General features: G+C 40.3%; 1 protein-coding gene across 1 annotated transcript in view; it reads right to left on the minus strand.

Moving 5' to 3' along the window:
* The window catches only part of fat2 (FAT atypical cadherin 2), a 230,789-nt gene that overhangs the window by 158,772 nt on the left and 47,955 nt on the right, over positions 1–24,062 (minus strand). Inside the window, 2 exon segments of the mRNA XM_055158976.1 lie at positions 17,180–17,387; positions 22,826–23,137. Of these exon segments, the coding sequence (XP_055014951.1) occupies positions 17,180–17,387; positions 22,826–23,137 (520 nt within the window).

Genomic DNA, 24,062 nt, shown 5'->3' on the forward strand with positions numbered 1-24,062 from the left:
TGTGTCCGTGGTGTAACGACAAACTGAGATGACAGAAAAGCCGGCAGCAGCTGAAGTGTGTGTTTTCTTCCGGTCGATGTAAATATGTTCATGTCTCTGTCCAATCAAAACCTTCCCCACCTCCAGACACTGAGCCAAATTAAATAAAGACGATGTAACGAGTTTTCCATGTAAACCTCAATTCAGAATTATTATTTCCATGTAAACTCGAAGTAGAATATTTTAATTCCAAACTAATTAATTCAGAATAGGGATGGGCATTCGATGAAATTTTCTTAATCGATCGTCGGAAGAATTAACGATCGATTATCGATTAATCATTAACGTTTTTGTATTAAAGTGATTATCATTATTATTACTATCTGCACTACTAATCTGCATAAATAAATTCAACTCTAACCACTCTAGAGCCACATCAGCCCGTTTGACATTATAATGTGTTTAATTCAGTTTTGCGCAACTCTCACAGAAACAAAACTTAAAACCTCATCACTAAACTAAGCAAAACTAAGTGAAGATAAAACTCCAGCTCTTGTGTCGCTGATGCTGTCAATTTCTGTTAGATTAAAAGACATGACTCAGTGGAATACAGGTTAATGTGACCAGATTTGCGTTTGTCAAAACCAGGACACCGTACGGGGGGAGGGAGGTGGGGACTCGTCATCGACATTGAGCGACTCTCACCTGACAAAGATTTTTTACCACTGGACACTGAAACATATGTGCTGCTTTGTTCACTGTGCACATGGACCTCACACTTGTCCCGACCGGAACAGAAAGTGTGGAATTTCTTGTACAAATCATCGTTAAATACACATTTGTGCTTCAGCACGTTGCAGACTGACCCACTGTTTGTGTCTCGCTCCTTCTGATGTAGAGACACATGTACAGACCTGTTTGGTCACACTACACACAGCAACCTACATTCGGTTTGTCGATTAAAATGAACGTAATCGATGAAATTCTTAATGATCAATTATCGATTAAACGACTAATCGTGCCCATCCCTAATTCAGAACAATTAAAGCAGATTTAAAGAACATCATGTAAACATAACCAATGTTATTCTAATTATGTCACTACATCATTCAAACAAATATTAATCTAATATTGAATATGTTTAATCCAGTTGTCTCTTGATGTTTGCTGAGTCAGACTTCAACTAAAGAAAGTCTTGGTATATTGAAGTATTTCCATGACATTCTATATGCCACTATAGCACTAGAAAAAGTAGAAAAAACAGGTAAAATAACATTTACATTCGCATTTCATAAAAAAAAGTCTCTCAACAACAAACATGGAAAGAAAAAAAATCACACCAGCCACACTGAGCTCCTCTGACCCTTCTGTGGAGTCTATTGTCAAAGTGAAGCAGTTTGTGGGACTCCTCCTTGACCTCAGAAATCAGTGTTTGGAAAAATTGTCGAAGCCAAAGTGTCTGAAATTGGTTATAACTTTTATAAGCTTCCTGCTGTTTCCTGCCCTCTGGCCCTCCTCACACACACTCACACTCTGAATATGCTTTAACACTCACCCATGAAAAGAAAAATGTCTCCAAGTTCAAGCACAAATCTCTGAATAAGAAGTATTGCATTTGTAAAGTCTAAATGTAATTTCAGAACATGCAAAATCAAACACACAATAAAATAAAATAAAATAACACACAAACCCTGCATATTTAGTTCTTCTCTCAAATAGAAAACACTTTCTTCCACCTTGTGATGTCATGTGGTAATACAGGAAGTGCTCCACTGTGTTTTTAAACTGCATTGACCTTCACTAGAATCATTTGAATAATAAAAAGGTAAAAGGAGTTCACTTGAACATTACAGCTTCATGACATCACAAGGTGGAACAGAGCATTTGGAGCTTTGGAGATGTGAGAAAAGAGAGAGAGAGGGAGGGAGGGAAAGAGGGAAAGAGGGGAAAGAACATCCCGGAACATGCAAAATCAAGCACAAACACACAATAAAATAAAATAAAATAACACACAAACCCTGCATATTTAGGCTGAGTTCTTCTCTCAAATAGAAAACACTTTCTTCCACCTTGTGATGTCACGTTTTAATACAAGAAGTGCTCCACTGTGTTTTTAAACTTCAACATTTCGTATACATAGATCATGTTTGCTCATTCAGTTACAGCGTTAAAGAAATGGTCAGCCCTGTGTTTTGGCAATGCTCATACGCTCAAATCTTTTGGAATGAATGATATTTTTATTAGTGAATAGAAAGCGTGATACAAACCTGCAATTGAATGTAAAACATGCTCTTTTAGGTGTCTTTGAAAAATATATCCCTGCAAAAATAATATATGTGTTGAACTTAATCCTAATCCTATCGAAAATTCATATCCATTGTTATACATTTTCTAGTCTAGTAAACTGTATACTTTATTAACTTTAGTGTATTTCAGTCCCTCTTGTCCTTTGATGTAAATTTTCTAAATTATTACACAAACCCCAAAGTCATGAAAACACTTTGTATGTTATGTGAAATATAAAATGTGAAAGTATTTATTATTCTTTTACATTTGTATAATGCATAACGCAGATATTGTGCATGCTGAGCCCTGAATATGATTATGAATATGATATTTTTAATCCTCTAGCAATGTTATTGTTTATATCGTTGTATATTCAGTGTTTTGAAATGGTTTCAGGTCTGGAACTGTCAATTTCTACTGAACTGAAGGTAAATGTAAAGGCTGTTGACTTGAAAACTACTGCTTCATGACATCACAAGGTGGAACAGAGCATTTTGAGCTTTGGAGATGTCGAGAGACTAATAATCAAGCGTAAATGTAAACATGTGTGAATGAATTAGTACATAGAAAAACATCCATCCAAGGACACGCTTTCTGTTCCAAACACAAAAGAGTGAAGGCTGCCTCATAAACAGCTCATTGTGACAAGACCCTGACCCAAATCTACACAAAGAAACTCCAGCTCAAATGTACGGAGAGAAGACACATTCAGAAAACACAAAACGCCTTTACTCAAACACTAAATACTTTTTGAAGAAGTTTCATAAAAGACTAAATGGAATCTGTTAAACTGAAGCCTCAGTTTCTGACAATTTCAACAACAGAAGTGTATTTCAAACGATGCTTCAAATATGTACTGCAATGAAATGACAAAATATCGATTACCGCTTTTACGATGGTGCCAGTTATCCACACAAAAAGGATAAATAATAAGCACTAGGGATGGGACAAAATCTCTTGCCACAAAATCTTGCGAGACAAAATTGCCACGAGACTGCGCACACATGAGGAAAATGATCTCGTGAGATTGTTTCCTCACATTTTTACGTTTGCCTTGGATGAAAAAGGGGTTAACTTTTGCTGAGTAACTCCTCTTGAGAAGCTATGATACCAAAAAAAAACCAAAAAACTGTAACATTAAATAAACCAAAAACTATAAACTGAATAGCACGGTTTATTTATCAAAAATCATATCAAAATCTCACCTTGTCTCGATCTCGTGGACTGAATCTCGACATACGTCTCGTCTCATAAAAATTCTATCGTATTTATTTATTTACTTATTTTTGTTTCCTCAAAAATCCTTAAACTAGAGGAAAAAGTAGAAGAGAAAGTTACATTTAATGACTAACTAAACAATGCAAAAGCCAAACAAATGACAAAATAAACTGTAACATTTCTAGTTTCGTTTCTGCCACATTGTTATTGCTTTGGCTAGAATGTTCCACAGTATAGATTAAATCCCGAGGGAGACGAGCAGGTTACAGCACTACGCTACATTACAGCTCAGATCTGTGGAGAGTCGCCCCTGTTCTCAGAAGGATTTACGCTATTTTTGAGCAACAGAAACACCTGTAATGAATAAATACTACAGTAGATTCCAAGGAAAGCAATAACATCTCCCTTATTGTTTTACCTCTCAGCCCCTTCTATCTGATCTCATTCTCTCCCTTCCTTCCCTCTCTCTTTTTTTCTTCCCTCTCTCCGTTTGTAGCTGGTGTTTTTACATAAGCCCTCGGGGAGTGAGTAGTGGACAGTAAATCTGTGAAACAGCAGAGGAAGTGTCAGGTTAGACTCCCGCGTTACGGAGAGCGCTGGAGTGAATCTGACACCAGTAAAACCCGAGGACATGACTATAAACCACAGCCTGAGGTGGGCAGTATAGAGCCCTGCGCAAACACTGCCCCCTGGCGATCTCTGGGCGCAGTCCTCGCTCGCAGAAACACGTCAGTACGGTCACGCGGGCTCACGGACTGTACTTTACACACAGCGACGACAGTGACAACAACAATGACAATGACAGCAACAATGACCACAACAACAGTGACAATGACTACAACGATAACAATGACAATGACAACAACAATTACAATGACAACTCCAACAGTGAAAACGACAACAACAACACCAACAATGACAACAACAACAACAACAACAATGACAACAACAACAGTGACAACGACTACAACAACGAGAACAATGAGAATGACAGCAACAATGACAATAACAGTGACAACGATTACAACAACAACGACGACGACAACAACAACAATGACAACAACAACAGTGACAACGACTACAACAACAACGAGAACAATGAGAATGACAGCAACAATGACAACAACAGTGACAATGACTACAACAACAACAACAATGACAACAACAACAACAACAATGACAACGACTACAACAACAACGAGAACAACAATGAGAATGACAGCAACAATGACAACAACTACAATGACAACAACAATGACAATGACAACAACAATGACAACAACAACAACAACAACAACAACGACAACAACAACAGTGACAACGACTACAACAACAACAACAACAATGACAACAACAACGACAACAACAATGACAACAACAACAGTGACAACGACTACTACAACAACAATGACAACAACAACGACAACAACAATGACACAACAGTGACAACGACTACAACAACAACAATGACAACAACAACAGTGACAATGACTACAACGATAACGACAATGACAACAACAATTACAATGACAACTCCACCAGTGACAACGACTACAACAACAACAACAGTGACAACGACTACAACAACAACAACAGTGACAACAACGACAATTACAACAACAACACAATGACAACACCAACAGTGACAACGACTACAACAACAACAACACTGACAACAATAATGACAACAACTACAAAGATAAAAACAACAATGACAACAACAATTACAATGACAACTCCACCAGTGACAACGACTACAACAACAACAACAGTGACAACGACTACAACAACAACAACAGTGACAACAACGACAATTACAACAACAATTACAATGACAACTCCACCAGTGACAACGACTACAACAACAACAAGAGTGACAACAATAATGGCAACAGCAACAATGCAAACAACTTGTCGTCGTTGTTGTCATCGTCATGGTCATTGTTGTTGTCATTGTTGTCGTTGCTGTTGTCGTCATTGTTGGTGTCATCATTGTTGTCATTGTTGTTGTCATCACTGTCGCTGTCATTGTTGTCATTGTTGTCGTTGCTGTTGTCGTAATTGTTGGTGCCATCGTTGTTGTCATTGTTGTTGTTGTTGTCAATGGTCTTGTGATTGTTTTTGTCGTTGTTGCAGAGGTTGTTAACGGTGTTGTCGTTTTCGTTGTCATTATCGTTGTTGTACAGTAAAAATTAGCTCGCACACTTGAGCAGGCAACTTCGGATAAATCTGTGCCTCGCTATAGATTTGAACACTCAGCATTGGTATCAACAATTATGAGAAGCGAGACAAATATCTGCTTTAAAAATCCATACCAGACCATCCCTACAATAAATCCAAAATATCTCCATTGAATCAGATTTCGACCTGTTTCTGGCCTGACAGAGAGCGTGAGGTCCCATTGTCACTAAGTTGGCTGATCTTGTGTGAAAGTCTTCATAAACACCATCTGTCTCAGGTTTGATCTTTAGCTCTGCTCCTGTTTTTACAGAGTCCTGCTGAGAGACTTCTACTGAGACCGAGAGGGATTTAACATTCAGACAATATGTTCCAAATCCACTAACGCAAGAGGAGAGAGGAGGATATCAGTACGAGCTGTAGGCCTGTGGTTTAGAATGTACACTAACTACGGCTGAACAGTATGCAAATAGAAACTATTGCAATTGCATTTGCTTGCATGTTCTCCCTTTGTCAAGTAGTCCTGACCAAGACTAATTCAAGATTTGGAGATAGATCCCACTGCTCAGGGTGCAGAATAAATGCAGAATAAAATGCCAATGTCGTGGATAATAAAGGATACCTTAATGTGTATCTTAATCTATATGTTTTTTTGTTGTGTTTTGTTTTTTAGCTCCGTTTTTAACACTACATCATGGCATATTAACTAACTAACAGAAGTGAAGTTCAAAGGACACAGGTAAATAACAGCTGTTGGATTGTCTGACATGAGCTCTTTGCTTTTCCTGTATCCATGGAGACTGTGCGAAGAGGCTGGCTAAGGAACTGACTATGAACGTTTGAGATGCTACAGGCTTTTTACACCATATGTGGCAGAAGACCTTCCAGAGGAATTTCTTTGAGGTCATGAACCATTTCATCTTCAACCGAAACACAAGAGCGAGGTAACAATGAGGCCTTTCTGTTGTGTTCACCTGGCGCCCCCTGGAGGCTCTTATGATACTGAAGGACACAGAGGAGTAACACTTTTGGCTCTTCCTCTCCTCAAACTGCCCTGACACAGATCTGCTGAGCCTCCCGACCAGCCCTCCTGTTAAACTGACCTGAGACTTTCGCCTGAAACACAAAGGCAACTGAGATGGACAGTGAAAATTTTACATATCTCTCCCTCCTTTGTTGGTAATTAAGTTATTCCAGATGTATTATATAATTTTTAAACTTAAACTAACACATTTAAAGATATATTTTAACCATACATTACCGTATTTTCCAGGCTATATGGCGCGGTCTTAAGCCTCCAGCCCCATCGAAAAATGACTGCGCGCCCTACGAATCCACTCGGGTGTCCCAGCACGACTTCAGTAAACTACAAAGCCGCACCACCCGCAGAACACGCAAACACACACAGAGCAGACAGCGACCGCACAGAGAAAAACGCCCACAGACACACTCATCACACCACGCCGACAAGGAACGGAGGAACGAACCGAAAAAGCGAGAACAATGTTCCTTTTTGAGCCACAACTGAACAACTGAGTCACTGCGAACTCGCCGACAATCCAGCGGTCCCAGACAGCACCCTCCCTACACGCCACAACTGAACAAAGACCAGAGTCACCGTGAACGCGCCAAACAAAGTCCCACTGACCCATATAACTGTTGTGTTTCGTTTAAAGTCCAGTGCGGTTTATTTGTGAAAAAAGTTTGTAAATAGACCATTCAATGACAGTGCGTCTTATAATCCAGAGTGCCTAATAGTGTGGAAAATACAGTAATATATTTGTAGGGATGTAACAGTAACCGAAATATCATGATATCGTATCGTTAAAGGTCTCTCAATAATATTGTGGGCTGTCACAATATATCGAATCACAAATGAATTTAATTAAGTTTAATTTAAATGTGTTGTTTTATAGTAGTAACAGCTAATAAACATAGGGAACGATATATCCATTGATTTATTTCAGTACAGACAACATGAAGAAATATGTTTTTACAAATTCTTCTTCAGATTATGACAATATTGATTTGCACTAAGTCTTTTTAAAAGCAATAAGTATCCTATCTACAATAACTTCTCCAAAATATCGCAATAAATATTGTACTGTGAGTTCTGGATATTGTTACATACATATTCTCTTGTATTTTAAAGTAGTTCAACATATAGAATACTGCTGGCCTCTGCCCTCCATCAGAAACACTTCAACCATCAAAACCCTGAAAATGATTTGCAGATTTGACAACAATGAAAACCCGTTGAAAGCGTCTGCGCCGTGATGAGGAGAGAACGGGGCCCATTCACACCTGCAGAAGAAGCTCAAACACTGCTCCGCAAATTGGACACACAGAGGAGACGGTGTCAAACGTAAATGCCGCCACGGCTCTATTTTCTGCACCATTTCATTCATATGACAACGCCAAAGATGGAAAAGCATTTTGATAAAAACACATTATTTCACAGAATAATAGTAATAGCCAACACTCTTCGCTTCCATCTTGGGCTGCACGATGTTGAGGGACCTGTGCATCATTCGTTCATTCAGTTTTCAATATAAAACCAAAAATAAGAAAACGAAAAAAAAAAAAACACAACAGTTTTCTTGAAAAAACGGATAATGATTTTTTTTTTTTTTTTTTTCAGTTTTCGATTTTGTGTTTAAATGAAGAATGGAAAAATGGATGATGGCCGTTTCCTGTTTACGTGACTTCCGTGACTGCGATGCCGGACTTTTAAGCTGCATACGGACTGAACCAGGACTGATCCAGGTCCGGGACCACACCGGGACCAGACAGGGACTGAGACCCGCTCTGGTCTCGGTCTGGTCATGGTCTCAGTCCCGGTCTCAATCCCGGTCTGGTCCCGGTCTCAATCCCGGTCTGGTCCCGGTCTCAGTCCCGGTCTGGTCCCGGTCTCAGTCGTGGTCTCCTGGTTCCCTTGGTTTTGGATAATGAAGAAAACAGTTGTTTTTTCGTTTTCTTATTTTTGGTTTTATATTGAAAAACGAATGATACACAGATTTTGAGGAATACGTGCAATTGCGAAAAGATTTGTGACGCATGTTTAAAGGCCCATATGACACTATTTTCTGATGTTTGTTTTAAAGTAGCTTCCACATCACAAACAGACCTGGAATTGTGTTTTGTTGCATTCCCACATGTTTAACACACAAACCCTATGTGTGTGTATATATATATATATATATATATATATATATATATATATATAGATAGATATATAGATATATATATGGCTCTGTGCTTCTCTTAAACTGAAAACACTCGCTGTGGTAATACAGGAAGTGCTCCACTGTGTTTATAAACTCCACACACCTTCACTAGAATCATTTGAATAGTTTCATCCCTGGAATTGTCAATCTCTACTGAACAAAATGTAAAAGTTAGCTGCTAAATTGATGACTTCATAATGTCATAAGGTGGAACAGAGCATTTTGAGCTTTGAAGATGTGGACAGCCTAGTAATGGTACTCAAACATGTGTGAATGAGTAAAACACAACGCTAAGGAGGTTTAAAAAGTAGGATTCTGTTCCAAGTGCACTGAAACATGAACTGATACGTTACAAGAGTCCCATGCATTTCAGTACATGTTTGTAAAGGTCTAAACTACAGGAAAAAACAGAGTTTCTATAAAAAAAATGGACATTTTGGATAAGTATTAGACTGATCTGGCTCTGCCCTTTAGAGGCTCACACGACTCAAAACTGCGTGGGTGCCAGATTCAAACATATTCTCCTCCTGTTCGGGTTTTGTTGCCAGATCACATGGGTCAAATCCAGGATCACGGCCCCCCCGCAGTCTCGTCCCTGCTTAGGCCGGATCTCCGATTTTAGAGCAAAAATCTGCACAATACTGTAATGCATGTACGGCCTTGTATGAACTTTTATCATGAAAATCATTTCACTAAAACATAACATCATTATATTTAAGGTTTTACTAAAAAGCCAAGTTTTCTGTGAAGTTCAAAGTCCGAATTAGAAAAACATGCAAACATCTAGAGTTGCAGTATTTTCTATGGTATCTCTATGCAAATTTTACTCAAACATGTCTGGACTCTACCACTTAAACATATTTCCTATTAAGAATCTATCCATGACTTTTTTATTTTGCCATTTTTAATTTATTGTTCCTTTAGGGAGATAAGTCCTCTGCGTTTTGCCCATCCTTCAAACCACTGCCTCTGGGTTGAACCTGTCAGGAGCAGTGGACAGCTCCAGGGGCCTCTCTCTTACCGTATTTTTCAGAGTATAAGTCGCACAAGCCAAACAATGCGCATTGAAGAACAAAAACATATATAAGTCACACTTTTTGGGGAAATGTATTTTGTAAAATCATAGATCAGGAACCGACATTTAATCTTGAGTCGAGCTCTAGTAATAACAACAGAACAGAGAACAACAGGCTGAACAGGCGTTAATATGTTAACGTCACATATGAACAGTTCTTCAGATAATTATAGCATAAACAACAGAACATAAGTTTACAAACTCTCCATCTCACTCCAAATCACTAAATCCATTGAATTCTTCGTCCTCAGTGTCACTTCTGCGCAACCTCCAGAGATAAATCATAGGTTCATGATGTAAACCGAGCACCGCTTCCTCTTCTGTGTCGCTGTCGTCAGACTCAGCATCAGTTCCAGTTAGAATTATTCCGGCCTTTCTGAATCCCGACAGGATGGTTTCGGTGTCACTGAAGTCCAGGCTTTGTCGATTCATCCAGTGACTTCAGGAAAGTTTCATGGAGCACCCGCCCGGTTACCGTGAAGCTGTGTTCTCCATTCCCGCTTTCCACCAGTCCCTCACAAGTTTCTCGCTCACTCCAAACTTTCTTTCTGCTGCTCGATTATCATTTTCGGCTGCAGATTTCACTATTTGCAGCAAGACAGCGGCTTTTTGTACAGGAGACATGTGCAGTAAAGTGAGAAGTGACAGTGATACAGGTGTAATAGTACTAGATACTGACACACGAGCCTAGAGCGTCCTCTCGCTGCTGTCAATCTGAACATTTTAATATATAAGTCGCACCGGAGTATAAGTTGCAGGAAACACCCAAACCATGAAAAAAAGCACAACTTATAGTGCGAAAAATACAGTACTCACAGCACCACATTCACAACTGCACTGGTAGACTTAATCTGTTTGTTTCCTCTTCTCATTTACCCTCTCGTACTGTTGTCGTATTTGAAGAGATTCGTGCATGTCTGAGTCGAGTTTTTTGAGTTGAGCTTCACTCTTCAGTTTTATTTTCCTAATCGGCGATACACGTAGGATCGGCAGCATTGTTTAAACATTTTTTTAAGCATCTACTACTTGCTAGCGGAGTGTTTCCCAAACCTTTTTTTCTGGGGACCCATATTTTAAACGTCACAAACCTTCGCGATCCCAGTCAATACACATTATTCGTAAATCACAAAATAATAGTGGAGCTGTTAAGGACCAAAATAGTTCGCTTTGATGGTACAAGCATGAAACTTTGCCAGATTACTATTGGAACATTCAAGGGAAAAAAATCTAATCTCCACAGACTAAAGCTTGGAGACCCCCCCAACAAATTTACATAGGCTGCGTTCAGACTGCAGTCCTAGGTTAGTCCTGTTATAGTCCTGGTTCAGCTCTGGTTTAGAACTGGTTTAGTCCTGGTTCAGTTCATATACGGCACAAAAATACAGCATCTTCGCAGTTATTTTGGTGAGAGTATCTTAAAAGTAATGCAAGAGTAATGTAATGAATTACATTTTAAATGCAGTAATATTGTAATGTAATGAATTACTTTGAAATGACAGTAATAAGTAATAAATAACGCATTACAGTTTTAAAGTAACTTACAGTGGTAAACATAGAGCACGCTCGCTGCGGTTGACGTCATCGTGTCCTCCAATGCACATGCGGGACACTTTTGGGCTGTTTTATGTTCACACTGGAGTCACATACAAGTCACATTTAATTGGAAATGTGAACGACCTCGCAAAAACATCGGATTTCACAAAAAAATCGAGCGATGAGCGTTAAGCCCTGCAGTCTGAACGTAGCCTTAGTGCACCTTTAAGCGTGATAATATTTTGTGGACGGGATATGGACCCAAAGTGTCAGAAAAGAGACCCAGATAGATTGCAATGGTTTCCAAATCTCTCCAGTACGTCCCAAATCTCTAAAATCTTTGAAATGAAACAGATGAAAAGACTCAAATTGTCAGGGAAATTAGCGAGAACTAAAATGCCTGAAAGGGACAGCCGTGTTTAACCACTGGAATAAACCACGTGGAGTATTTAAAAGCTCAAAGCCTGAAGCCACAGAGTGAAGTTTGACCCCCCTCACCTTTAAAACTGTCTACCAAATATGTTACATTCAAGCGACGCAAGAAGGGCTGCGTGTGGCATCTTTTATAAGCAAAAACATGCAATAAAAATAAATTGGAACGTAATAAATATAATAATTACTGTCATATCTTTACTACCAATAAAACTAAAGTAATAAATTTGTATTAAAAACAGATAAGAAGTGTATATTTTCTGTCTCATCCCATCCCTTTAAGACAGGTTTTCAGACTTTTCATTCATGACTTGGTTTGGTGGTTTAGTACCTGTGCTAAATATTTATTAGAGTTCTACACAAATGAAGTGGCTGTAAAGTTGAGAAGAAAAGCACAAAAATACAAGAAGTAGAATCCCTCACTAGTAGTCACTGACATTTGCCATGTTAAGAGCTTTAAGTCCGAATAAAAAGAATTGAATTCTGAATAAAAATTAATTCCGCTTTAAAAAGACTTATTTGGAAATAAACTTAATTCCAAGGTAAGTGGGTGTTTTATTCCGATTTTAAAGCCAAATTAATGTATTCCTCGATCATGAAACCATTTACCCTTCTTAAAAATAATAACTTGTTGGGTCGTCCTTTTGACACGATCCGGACGATCCGGCTCCACCAGTCCTGGCTTCGAACTTTCATCCACGTCTCTTAGGATTTGTGAGTGGGATGTGGGAGTGGACTGAGGTAGACTACGTTCAGACTGCAGCCTGAAGTGACCCAAATCTGATTTTTTGGCCCCTGTGTGACCTGTATCTGATCTTTTAATGACAGTCTGAACCACACAGATCAGATTTTTTCAAATACGACCCAGACCACTTGGATATGTGCTCCTAAAACCGATACATATCTGATCTTTTGACATGCGACTTCAGTCTGAACGGCCAAAGTGCATTCATCCAAACTACACGTTATCAACAAGCAACAAACGTCACTATTCTGCGCTGAAGTAGGTGAAAATTGTTAATGAACTCCGTGTCACTGAAGTGAAGCACATCACCACTCACCACTCTTGGCTACGTCTCCACATCCACACGTTCCTTTCAACAGACTGTCCCACAAAACACCACGACTAAAAACCTCGTCCTTCTCCTTCCCAATCTCCTCCTTAAAACGAGTAAGTTGTTCATGTTCTGGCTCCGGTACGAGAGGAACTTTAAAATCTCCAGGTGCTCAATGCTGCGTCCATGTTTGGACAACTTCTGTAAACACAGAGCACGCTCGCTGCGGTTGACGTCGTCGTGTCTCCAGTGCACATGCGGGACACTTTCGGTCTGTTTACTGTTCACACTGGAGTCATATACAAGTCACATTTAATTGGAAATGTGAACGACCTCGCAAAAACATCGGATTTCACACAAAAAATCGGAAATGAGCATTAAACCCTGCAGTCTGAACGTAGCCTATGTTTTGGTGGCATCAGTAAGTCCGTTACATGCACTTTAAATAAATACATACAATCTCAAGTAAGATATCAAAAGTGAACCCTCTTTGTATTCTGAACTTTAAGGTATATTCCTCTTCATCTCTCCTCTCTCTCGCTCTCTCTCTCCGGCCCTGTCCTCTGCTCTCTTCCCTCTGATAGCTGTTGGAGTTTGCTGACCTTTTCAAACGACGCTCTCCTCTTCAGCAGCTTCATAAAGACGGATGAAACTCTGGAACCGTTCCAATCAGAGCCGGACTCCAGCACCGCAGCTCTAAGTGGCAATAAGCCGCAGAACTAAAGGCGTCCTGAAGAGTGGAGCTTTCACAAAACTGTGATGTATGAGCCGATATCACAGACCACACTATAGACCAGTACTCTACAAGATATCACAACAGATCGGAATTTGAGAAGGATTTGACTGATCTGATTATTCTAGCTATGTTTTCGAGTTAAATTTGCCACACCTACTATGTGAGCTTTTATCATGTAAATGTAAATATTATGTACCTGTAGCTACTGTCACAAGAAGGCTCGGTTGGTCAAAGCTGCAGGTAAAATTGTTAACATCTACAACAGAAGGGTGATTTGCAAGACCCAACAAATAATGGAGAGCCCTGACCACTCGCTCTTTCAGGAGTTTAACCTCCTTCAGGGCGACGTCTGAGAATAGACCTTTTTCACAATGGCCGAAAGTGCCGCAAAGTAGGGTAAACATAACTCCCGGTAAATGCTTTTCTATGGCAAAATATCTGTGGAAATGTCTCGTGTATTTTCCACAAGCTTCATAAATCTGCTCCATCACCAAATCTTCAACCAACAAGGTCCACAAAGGATAAACATTCTAACAAATTATCACGTTAATTGTGATGAATTAATTACAGTCATATTTAGCGCATTATGTTTTTTAATCGCGTTAATCTCATTTTTAATCTCTAACTTTACTGTTTCTGTATGCGAGTTGCCTTATTATAAAATCTGTTTTTATGTGTTGTTAGGACACAGTCTCGCACTGTGCAGTCCTGCTCCGCTCCCTTCCCGTTCTCGCCGCATCTGTGATAAACCTGCACATGTCTGATCTCTGAAAACATCGTGACACAGACACAGAACAGACTCACCTTCACCATTCAACACCCTCTGTCACAGAGAGAACATCTATATTCCACTGAGTCCTGTCCTTTAGTAGAAGCTGAACCACATCAGCGCACAAGAGCATGTTTTTTTTCTTTTCTCCGCTTAGTTTATGTAAATGAGCCATGCGGTTTTTAGTTTTGTTTCTGTGAGCCTTGCACAAAGCTGCATTAAACACATTCTAATGTCAAACGGGCTGATGTGGCCCAGTGTTCATGGTTTATATGTTGTAAAGTTGAGTTTATTTATTCAGATTAGTAATAGTAATAATGATGATACTTATATAAAAAGTTAATGATAGTATGAAAATAATGTAATAATGAATTCAAATGAAAATACCTCAAGTTGAAGCTTTTCTCAGCAATTTTTAGGTGAGATTAAATAAGAGATGAATTAGATGAATTAATTACAGATCATAATTAATTAATCTCTCAATGTTTTTAATCGCTTGACAACACTAGTTTATCCACAATTATCAAGGGAAGAAAGACGAAAAACTTAAAGGCAAACAACGACGACGCATTACTATTGAACAAAACTAACATTATGGTCATGAATAAAACATAAGTAAGTTGTTCACTCAGACTTTAGATTCTAGAATTAAAATAAAAAATTGATTTCATAATGTTGATATTGGCATAGACAGAGAGATTTGTGCAGTCTGAATGTGAGACGTGTGATCTGTGAAGGAACTGCACAAATCACTGTCTATGTTAATATTTACAATATGAAATCGATTTTGTATTTAAATTCTAGAATCAGTCTGTGTCAAAAGATCAAAGGTCAAAGATCGAACCTGGAACCGTTCCTGTTGTGAGGCGTTGTGAGTGCTAACTACTCAACCACCGTGCTGCCAGAGAGCGGAGTTTGCTGTCATAGTGCAACTAGCATGTTAACAACACACCAGCGTTACTTCCTGGTTCACGCAAGATAAAAAACGAAGATTATATTTGCGATTAGGAGCAGACAGCACACACTATGGTCTCCGTTTGAGAGTTGTTTTTACCATATATCTTTCTGTACTGGGGCACATTTTACTTTAAAACATGAAAAACTCAAGTATGTATCTGGAAAAATACTATCATAGAATATTGAACTCGTTGTCAACCTGGAAATGTCAACATCTCAGCGGGGCCACCACATATATATTATATATAAATGTATTCATGGGTTTCAACTTCCTGTTCTAGGTGACATTTTGAGGACTTTTCACCGTTCAAAAGATATAATATTTACTTTAAATTGGTAAAAACTCTATATTACACTTAGACAACAGTTCAGTTAGTCACTATTACCTTTTTGTTTAATGTGACCAGACGTCTCTATTTACCCGAGACAGTTTCAGTTTTGAATCCAGTGTCCCCTGTCCCTGCAGATTTATCCAAAATCACTGATTTGTCCCAGTTTTGTACAAGAAATGTCTCAGGTTTCCCTAAATTTGACCAATCTGATCCCTGCCAACAGTAAAGAGAGGCATAAACTGGGCATTTTACATGATGTTTTTTTTTTTTTTAATTCCGTATTAATTGTTCTGAATTAAATAGTTCAGAATAAAATTATTCTCCTTTGAGTTTACATGGAAATAATAATTCTGAATTATGATTTACATGGAAAACACTTTAAATCGCCTTTATTTAATTCCGCTCAATGTCCGGGGGTAGGGAAGGGTTCTGATTGGACAGAGACACCAACGTATTTATGTCAGCATCATCGATATTTACAATGGAAGAAAACACACACTTCAGCTGCTACCGGCTTTTCTGTCATCTCAGTTTGTCGTTACGCCACGGACACAAACATGATCCAAACTTTTTCCGCAGTCATTCTGATGATAATTGCGCAGCAGCTGGAGAATTGTCTCATCACGCTTTACATCTGTCAGCTGAGGAGGAGAAGGGAAGAGTGTCGGAGAAGGAGGAAGAAGACAAACTGAGTGTGAGGCTGCTCTACCTCAGCCCACTCCCACATCCTGCTCACAAATCCAAAGAGACGTGGATGGAAGTCCGAAGCCAGGACTGGTGGAGCCGGATCGTCCGGATCACGTCAGAAGGCCGACACAGAACGACCGCAATTATTTTTAACAAGAATAAACATTTACATGATCGAGAAATAAATTAATTTGGCTTTAAAATCGGAATAAACCACCCACTTACTTCAGAATTAAGCTTAATTCCAAATAATCATTTTCATTAGGAATTAAGTGTTTACACATACATTAGATTTCATTTTTATTCAGAATTTAATTATTTTTATTTGGAACTAAAGCTCTCATGTAAATGTGGCAATTGTCATTTGTTTAGGTAAAATACAGGAAAGCTGCTTAAAAACGACCAAAACACAAAGAAAATATGACTATACTGACACATGTTAGTCACGAATGGGCCGAGTGCAGTACACACTTATTTCACAGTTTTACAATTTCATTATTACCAACCACAACAAACCAGGGGTGTCCCAGTTTTTGATTTTGAAAATGTGGTTACCCTACTTTTGTTGAAAATCTATTTTGTATTTTTTCTTGAGTTTTCTAACAACCTAAAGAAACATATGAGTCTGTGTTTGTGAATGCGTGCATGTGTCACCGTGGTAACTGCTGAACATCCTGCCATAGATCTTTAATCTTTAATGACACCTCGCCCTTACCTACGATATCGAACCACCACTGTCGCTGCGTTTCCGTGACGATGATGCCCACCAGGTGATTGACGGGTTCGGTTTCCATGATGGCGAAGTTGAACCGCGGCTCCTCAAACGTGATAGGCTCGGAGACAGGGGGCGGGAGCGATATCCACTCGATGTCTAAGCGTGCCGTGCTGGATCGTGCTGGTTTGCCCTGGTCTGTGGCTTTAATCTGGAAGAATTAACATAGAGATTAAATTTAGAGGTGCGTGAGGTGAGACAGAGGCAAGGTGACATGGGCGACATGTGACAGGGAGGAGCCCTTTTGATTAATTAGGATTTAAATCAACATGAAGGATGAAGGACAAGCTAAACCACATACATATATTTTAATCTACTTATAGAACTGCCCACATAAAGCATGAGGAGTTAGGACGCACAACTGTTTACATGGAGGAATTAATAACTTTCTAAAACATGAAACCTTTGAGAAAAAAGACTGGCAGGTCTGATCTTTGTTCTAATGTTGTTTCCTCGTCACAAACACACCTAGAGTTAGTTGTGTTTAGTTTCATTCACACATGTTTAACACACAAACTCTGTATACTGAGGTGGAGTTCTTCTCTCAAACAGAAAACACCCTGTTCCACCTTGTGATGTCATGTGGTAATACCAGAAGTGTTCAGAATTACTGTTGAAGTGACCTGTCGAGAAATATTTTAGTGATCAGCTGTTTGTTTTTAGACCCTTTGTCCTCTTCAGTCGCGCCATCGCTGGAAGGAATCTCCAAGAATCACCTCAGTTTTTCTTCGCTCCTTTTCCCCTTCTCTTCTTCTTTCAGCGACCTCAAAACTGCGGTAAACTGGTCTTAGATTCTCGTCCGCAATCGCAACAAACTTTGTGCGAATTGTGAGGAAGCGACAGTTTGAAAAAGCCTGTAAGAATCGCTGCATAAACCCCGTAATCCCCGCGCGCCGGTGAGTCAGTTACACTAGAAACGTAGGGAGTTTGATTGACAACCTAACAGCCAATAGAAAATGAGGTAGCCCCTGTTGTCTATTGGCTGATGTTTATCTGGCCTCACTACGTCCACAGTTGATAGATTTTCATTCTTTTTTTTTTGGTCATCATAATTACAAGGCTGCTGCGTCTCTGTAATGATATTTTAAACTTTCATTGATAATTTGAAACAAAAAAAAATCCTCCATACAACCTTTAATGCACCTTATAATCCAGTGCACCTTATGTATGAAAATAGATTGATACTGCGCCTTATAGTCCGAAAAATACGCTAATAAGAAAGGGTTATTCAATGTGTGAATGAAACAAAACACAACTCCAGGTCTGTTTTTGAGGATGTAACAACATTATAACATGGTTTAAAGCTCACAGGAGTCCGTTTGGTGTAATATAGGACCTTTACAAACACTGTGGAGCACTTCCTGTATTACTAGATAACATGACAAGGTGGAAAAGAGTGTGTTCTGTCCGAGAGAAGAACTCGGTGTGTGTTAAATGTTGTGTGAATGAAAAACAAAACAAAAACTCCAGGTCTGTTTGTGACGAGGAAACAGCATTAGAACACATCAGAACAGATCAGAAAATAGCGTAAAAAGTGCAGCAGCCTTTAAAATGTCATAGGAGACGTAAACATGTTTGTGGACAGGCTTGTTATCCAGTAGAGTGACTTTCCATTAGCTCAGTGATCAGTGATTTATGTGAGCAGACAGGAGCAGACAGGAGCAGACAGGAGCAGAGATGACAGGCCATCAGAGGTAATGACGAAGTTTCGACCACACACACGGGGACACTTTGAGACAGGAGCTCAGAGGCAGGCGAGACACCATCACACACACACACTCAAGGATAAACAGGTGTATATGGAGGTTTAAGAATGAAGTCCAGGCAGGAAAATGAAAATGAAGGCTGAAATATTTGAGGACAGACATCTGAATTGTTGTCATTTGTACATGGGTTGGATGATGCGCTTAACTGACCGAATTTTAAGACTCAGACACGAGGCAAGTCGAAATTCATGAAGAAAGACAAATGTAGACTGAAAACAAGATGCTCTACAACAAGGCTGCTCACACTTTTTCAGCATGTGAGCTACTTACAAAATGACCCAAGTCAAAATGATCTACCTAATACAAAGCCAAGTAAACTGCACTGAAACACTCTGTGCCCCTTTTTTGGACCCTCACCCACAGTTTGAGAACCTCTTCTTTAAGAGAACTTCCTCTGGCACTTTACACAAAACTGTGAAAAAAGTGAAGGAAGTAGGTAAGATTTTTAAACCTGTTTTTTAAAGTTCTAAACTGGAGTTGCATTCTTTTCTGGTTTTGCAGTGATATTTACCAGCCTCTGCACATTTACCAAACCAAACGCACATCGTGACAAACACAGATGCATTTGTGCACTTTTGTTAGACAAACTTCAGCCAAATGTGGCAGTAGGTCTGTTCTGTAGATCCGCTCTATGCTGTAGACCTGCTTTGTGCCAACACTGGAACACAAATTTAGACTGGTTTTTGCTTCACGTTTGGTCTTGCTCTTCTAATCAGCCGCACTGTGGGAGGGGCTTGTGTTCGCTGTACGCAGGAAGGAGCGAGAGCGTGAAAAGGCGAGGGGCGGCGTGCTGACGTGAGGCAGATGGACAGGTAGGATGTTTAGGAAGTTGAACCTGCCCTGTGATGCACGCTGGTACACGAGGGCACACGCTGTTGCAGACGAGCCGTGCATAGGGAGCGTGTGTGTTTGTGATGTGCCGTAGAGTCTCCGCGGGTTTCAAATGAGCGCACAGGCTGCACTGAGACGCCCCACACGCTCCTGCACCCGCTACAAGTTTATTACCAACAGCAGCGGCCGTAATGAAATATGATCACACTTGTTGAGTGTCAGACCTTGAGTGAGAGACAAGACCGAGTCCAAACGTGAGTCTGAGACGAGACACGGCGATCTACCCACACGACCTTGGCGATCGACTCGTAGATCACGATCGACGTATTGAGCACCCCTGCTCTACAATGACAAAACAAAGTCTAAACCAGGATTAAACCAGGACTTAACCAGGTCTAAACCAGGACTAAACCAGGATTTAACCAGGACTAAACCAGGTCTAACCCAGGTCTAAACCAGGTCTAAACCAGGACTAAACCAGGACTAAACCAGATCTAACCCAGGTCTAAACCAGGAATTAACCAGGACTAAATCAGGTCTAAACCAGGTCTAAACCAGGACTAAACCAGGACTAAACAGGACAACCTTCTGATCACTGCAGACTGGAAACACACCATAACAGCTGCACACAACCAACCCTTAAACAAGCCTAAACCAGGTCTAACTCAGAACTAAACCAGGTCTAGAGCACCTTTGTTACCATTTGTTGCACACTGAAAAGACACTATTTACTTAACCTGGACATATTTCTAAACCAGGTGTGAATCCGATATGTATGACGTGTCCGTACAAAGAAAGACTGCAAACAGATTCCACGTTTTGATCAGATCTGAGTCCTTCTAACGTCTTTCTCAGGAGTCATTTGTCTGCTTCACAAAGACCCGGTGGACCTGCGTGTGCTGGGGACAGGTGCTGCAGCGGCGCTTTGAGAGGATTAGCCACGGCTAATTTGGCGTCTTTGGCTCAAACCGTTAGGCCTCACCTCCTCCATACAAATAACACTTCTTTACAAGTAACCAATGACTCACGCTGAAAGATGAGAATTTGAGCGATTTAAAAATAGCTGGGTTTGTTTGTTTCTTTCTTCATACACTGGGTTTCTATGATGGAAGGACTTAAAGGTTGTATGGAGGATTTTTTTTTTTTTTTTCAAGTTGTCAATGACAGCATTATAGAGGTGCAGTAGCCTTGTAATTATGATGACCAAAAAAAAGAGAATAAAAATTCATCAACTCTGGACGTGGTGGGGCTAAACATTTGCCAATAGATAACGACACTGCCTCGTTATCTGTGAGCTGACAGGCTGTCAATCAATCTCCCTACGTTTCTAGCGTAACTGACTTGCCTGCGCGCCGCCGGTACGTGGTTTACGTACGCCTGTCACGCAGTCCACAGACGCAAGCCGCACAGACGCTGTTTACTCCACCAACGCAACAGTTCTTAGCGGCTTTTTTTGACCTATATCTTCCTCGCAGTTCGCACAAAGTTTGTTGCAATGGCGACAAGAATCCAGGAGCAGTTAGCCGCAAAAGAAAGTCCGTTTTTGAGGTCGCTGAAAGAAGAAGACAAGGGGAAAAGCAGCGAAGCCAAACTAAGGTGATTCTTGAAGATTCATTCCAGCGATGGCGCAACTGAAGCAGACGCAGGGTCTAAAGACTGACGCACTGGTCGCCAAATTACTCCTGGACAGGTCACTTCTGCTTATTATGAAAACGTACTTTATTTCCAAGAGCTAGTCAAGCGTTTTTCAGGACACGAAAGCGATATCCTATGTCTGAAAACGTAATTTTCAAGGCAAAGAAAGAGTCCGCTTGCTGCTGCGTGTTGTAGCTAGTTCATTCGCACGGAATCTCCGCGCACTCTTCTCTGCTCTCCTTTACTGCTCCTCTCCCCGCTGCCCGTTCCGCTCTTCCCCCTGCTCCTCACTTCTCCGGGCACGGAATCTCTGCACACCGCTCCCCTCTCCTCTCTCCTCTCCTCTCTCCCTGCTCCGCTCTTCTCCCTGCTCCTCACTTCTCGTCCGCGAACGAAATGTCCGCACACCCGCTCCCCCCGCTCCTCACTTCTCCGCCTTGCCTAACCAACACTGTAGTTAGTTGTTTACAAGTCATGTGCAGCGCACCGGCTGTAAACAAACCTGTTTCTGGCGTAAAGAGGAGGCGGGAGAAGGCGTTTCTACGTAGGAGCTGTAGGGGAGGGGGGTGGTTTCACGCATGCGCAACATTTGAAAAAGGACAAACAGTCGCTGGATTTCTCGTTCCTTGGAAAATCCTCTATACAACCTTTAAGTGCTGAGAAAACAGCTCACTCCTTGTGCGCTGATGTGGTTCAGCTTCTGTTGGACTTTATCTGTGAGGCTCCTGACTACAGGAGTCGTAATTCTCCGACAATCCATCAAGTGGTGCGGCTTCGTAGTTTATCAAAGTCGTACTAAAACATTTTGACAGATTTTTGAGTGCCTTGTACCACATAAAATCAGTTCGAGGTCAGTAAGCACAACCAGAATTAATACATAAGGCACCGGATTATAAGGCGCACTGACGATTATTGAGAATTTTAAGAATTTTAAGTGCGCCTTATAGTCCGAAAAATACAATAAATGAAAATCTGCTGCTTGCTGTGATGAAATTACAATTGGACAGTCAATGGGCACCAGTTCTAAAGTTTTGAACAATTAGTCAGTGGACCAGTTTTTATTAAATTTGGTTTAAAAAAGCAAAATATGTTGTTGTTAATGGTTCATGTTAAATTGATGATGTGTTCTAAAGTCAATAGGAGTAAATGATAAATGATCACATTTTTATACAGCGCTTTTCTACCTTCAAACATCAAGGAACCACTCACCCATTCACACACATGTAATCAAACACTAGAGGCGAGGTGAATTAAGTGTCTTGCCCAAGGACACCATGGCAGTATTTATCTGTGGGAGCTGGAATAGAGCCACCAACCTGCGGGTCAGTGGATCTGAGCGCGCTACCAAAATACTCACGGTGAGGATGCTGTAGTTCCCCGGCACGAAGTCTCCGTGGACCATAACGTCTCCGGTCTCTGAGTTTATGTCGAAGCTCTCGCCGAAGTCGCCCTGCAGCCTGTACGTCACCGCCGCGTTCTGACCCTCGTCGTCGTCACGGGCAACCAGACGACACACTTCCTGTTTACCCGCCGTCTGCCTCTGCGACGGGAGCTTCACGTGGAACAGTTTATCCGTGAATTTGGGCCGATTGTCGTTCACGTCCAAAACCCGGATCACGACGGAGGCGGTGGATCTCAGAGGAGGAGAGCCGTTATCAGACACTATCACCTGGACGAGAGAAACAGAAAAGTAAATATTAGCATAAAGTGGGTATTAAAGTGGTCCTAATATGCACTGTTCAGACCTCCTGCCTTCTCTTTGTCAAACCCTGATCCCGTCAGATCTCAGAAGCTAAGCAAGGCTGGGCCTGGTTGGTACTTGGATGGGAGACTGTTGGGAAAATCAGGAGCCACGGTGGAGTGCCAGTGGTAAAAAAAACCCCAAAACAAACTGTGTCCTTCGGCAAGACACTTCATCTACATTGCCAAGTGTGAAAGTGGTGTGTGCCAGATCTCGTCAGTCTGTCCCAGGGCGGCTGTGGCTGGTGTGGAGATAACAACCACCAGGAAAAGCATGTGTGTATCTGTGTTTGGTCAAACTTGTGGAATGAGTTGGGAGAAAACCTGAAGCAGCACCCAAATATTCACAGCTTCAAAAGAAAGTATAAAGAGTCTTTGCTTTCTTGGTATAAGGGTGAGTGACAACACTGGGTGATCTATAATAATAATAATAATAATAATAATAATAATAATAATAATAATAATAATAATAATACATAAACAATAAAATGAAAAAAGTAACTGTAAAACATAATACAGTACAATATAAAAAAAAGACAATGAGTTAAAATATTATTAAGTATGCATTGTATGTAATTTATATTTAAATATTTTTAAAGTTAAAATATAAGTTTTTCTTTTTCCCACTCCTTTTCGAGAATTGTGCTTTTCTGTTGTTTACAATGTATATGTAGTATGCATGATTATTGTTTCTCCCTTGGCACAAAGTCGAAATAAAAACCTATCAATCAATCAGTCAATAATGCACCAAATTGTAAAGCAATTTTAGTCTGGAAAAGAGCTTTATAGGACTGTTTGGATGATGATGATGATGCTAATTATTATTATTATTATTATTATTCAGATAGTCAGTC

The sequence above is a fragment of the Boleophthalmus pectinirostris genome, unplaced genomic scaffold, assembly GCF_026225935.1.
Source record: "Boleophthalmus pectinirostris isolate CB_2022bp ecotype Guang Dong unplaced genomic scaffold, ASM2622593v1 HiC_scaffold_23, whole genome shotgun sequence".
NCBI lineage: Eukaryota > Metazoa > Chordata > Actinopteri > Gobiiformes > Gobiidae > Boleophthalmus > Boleophthalmus pectinirostris.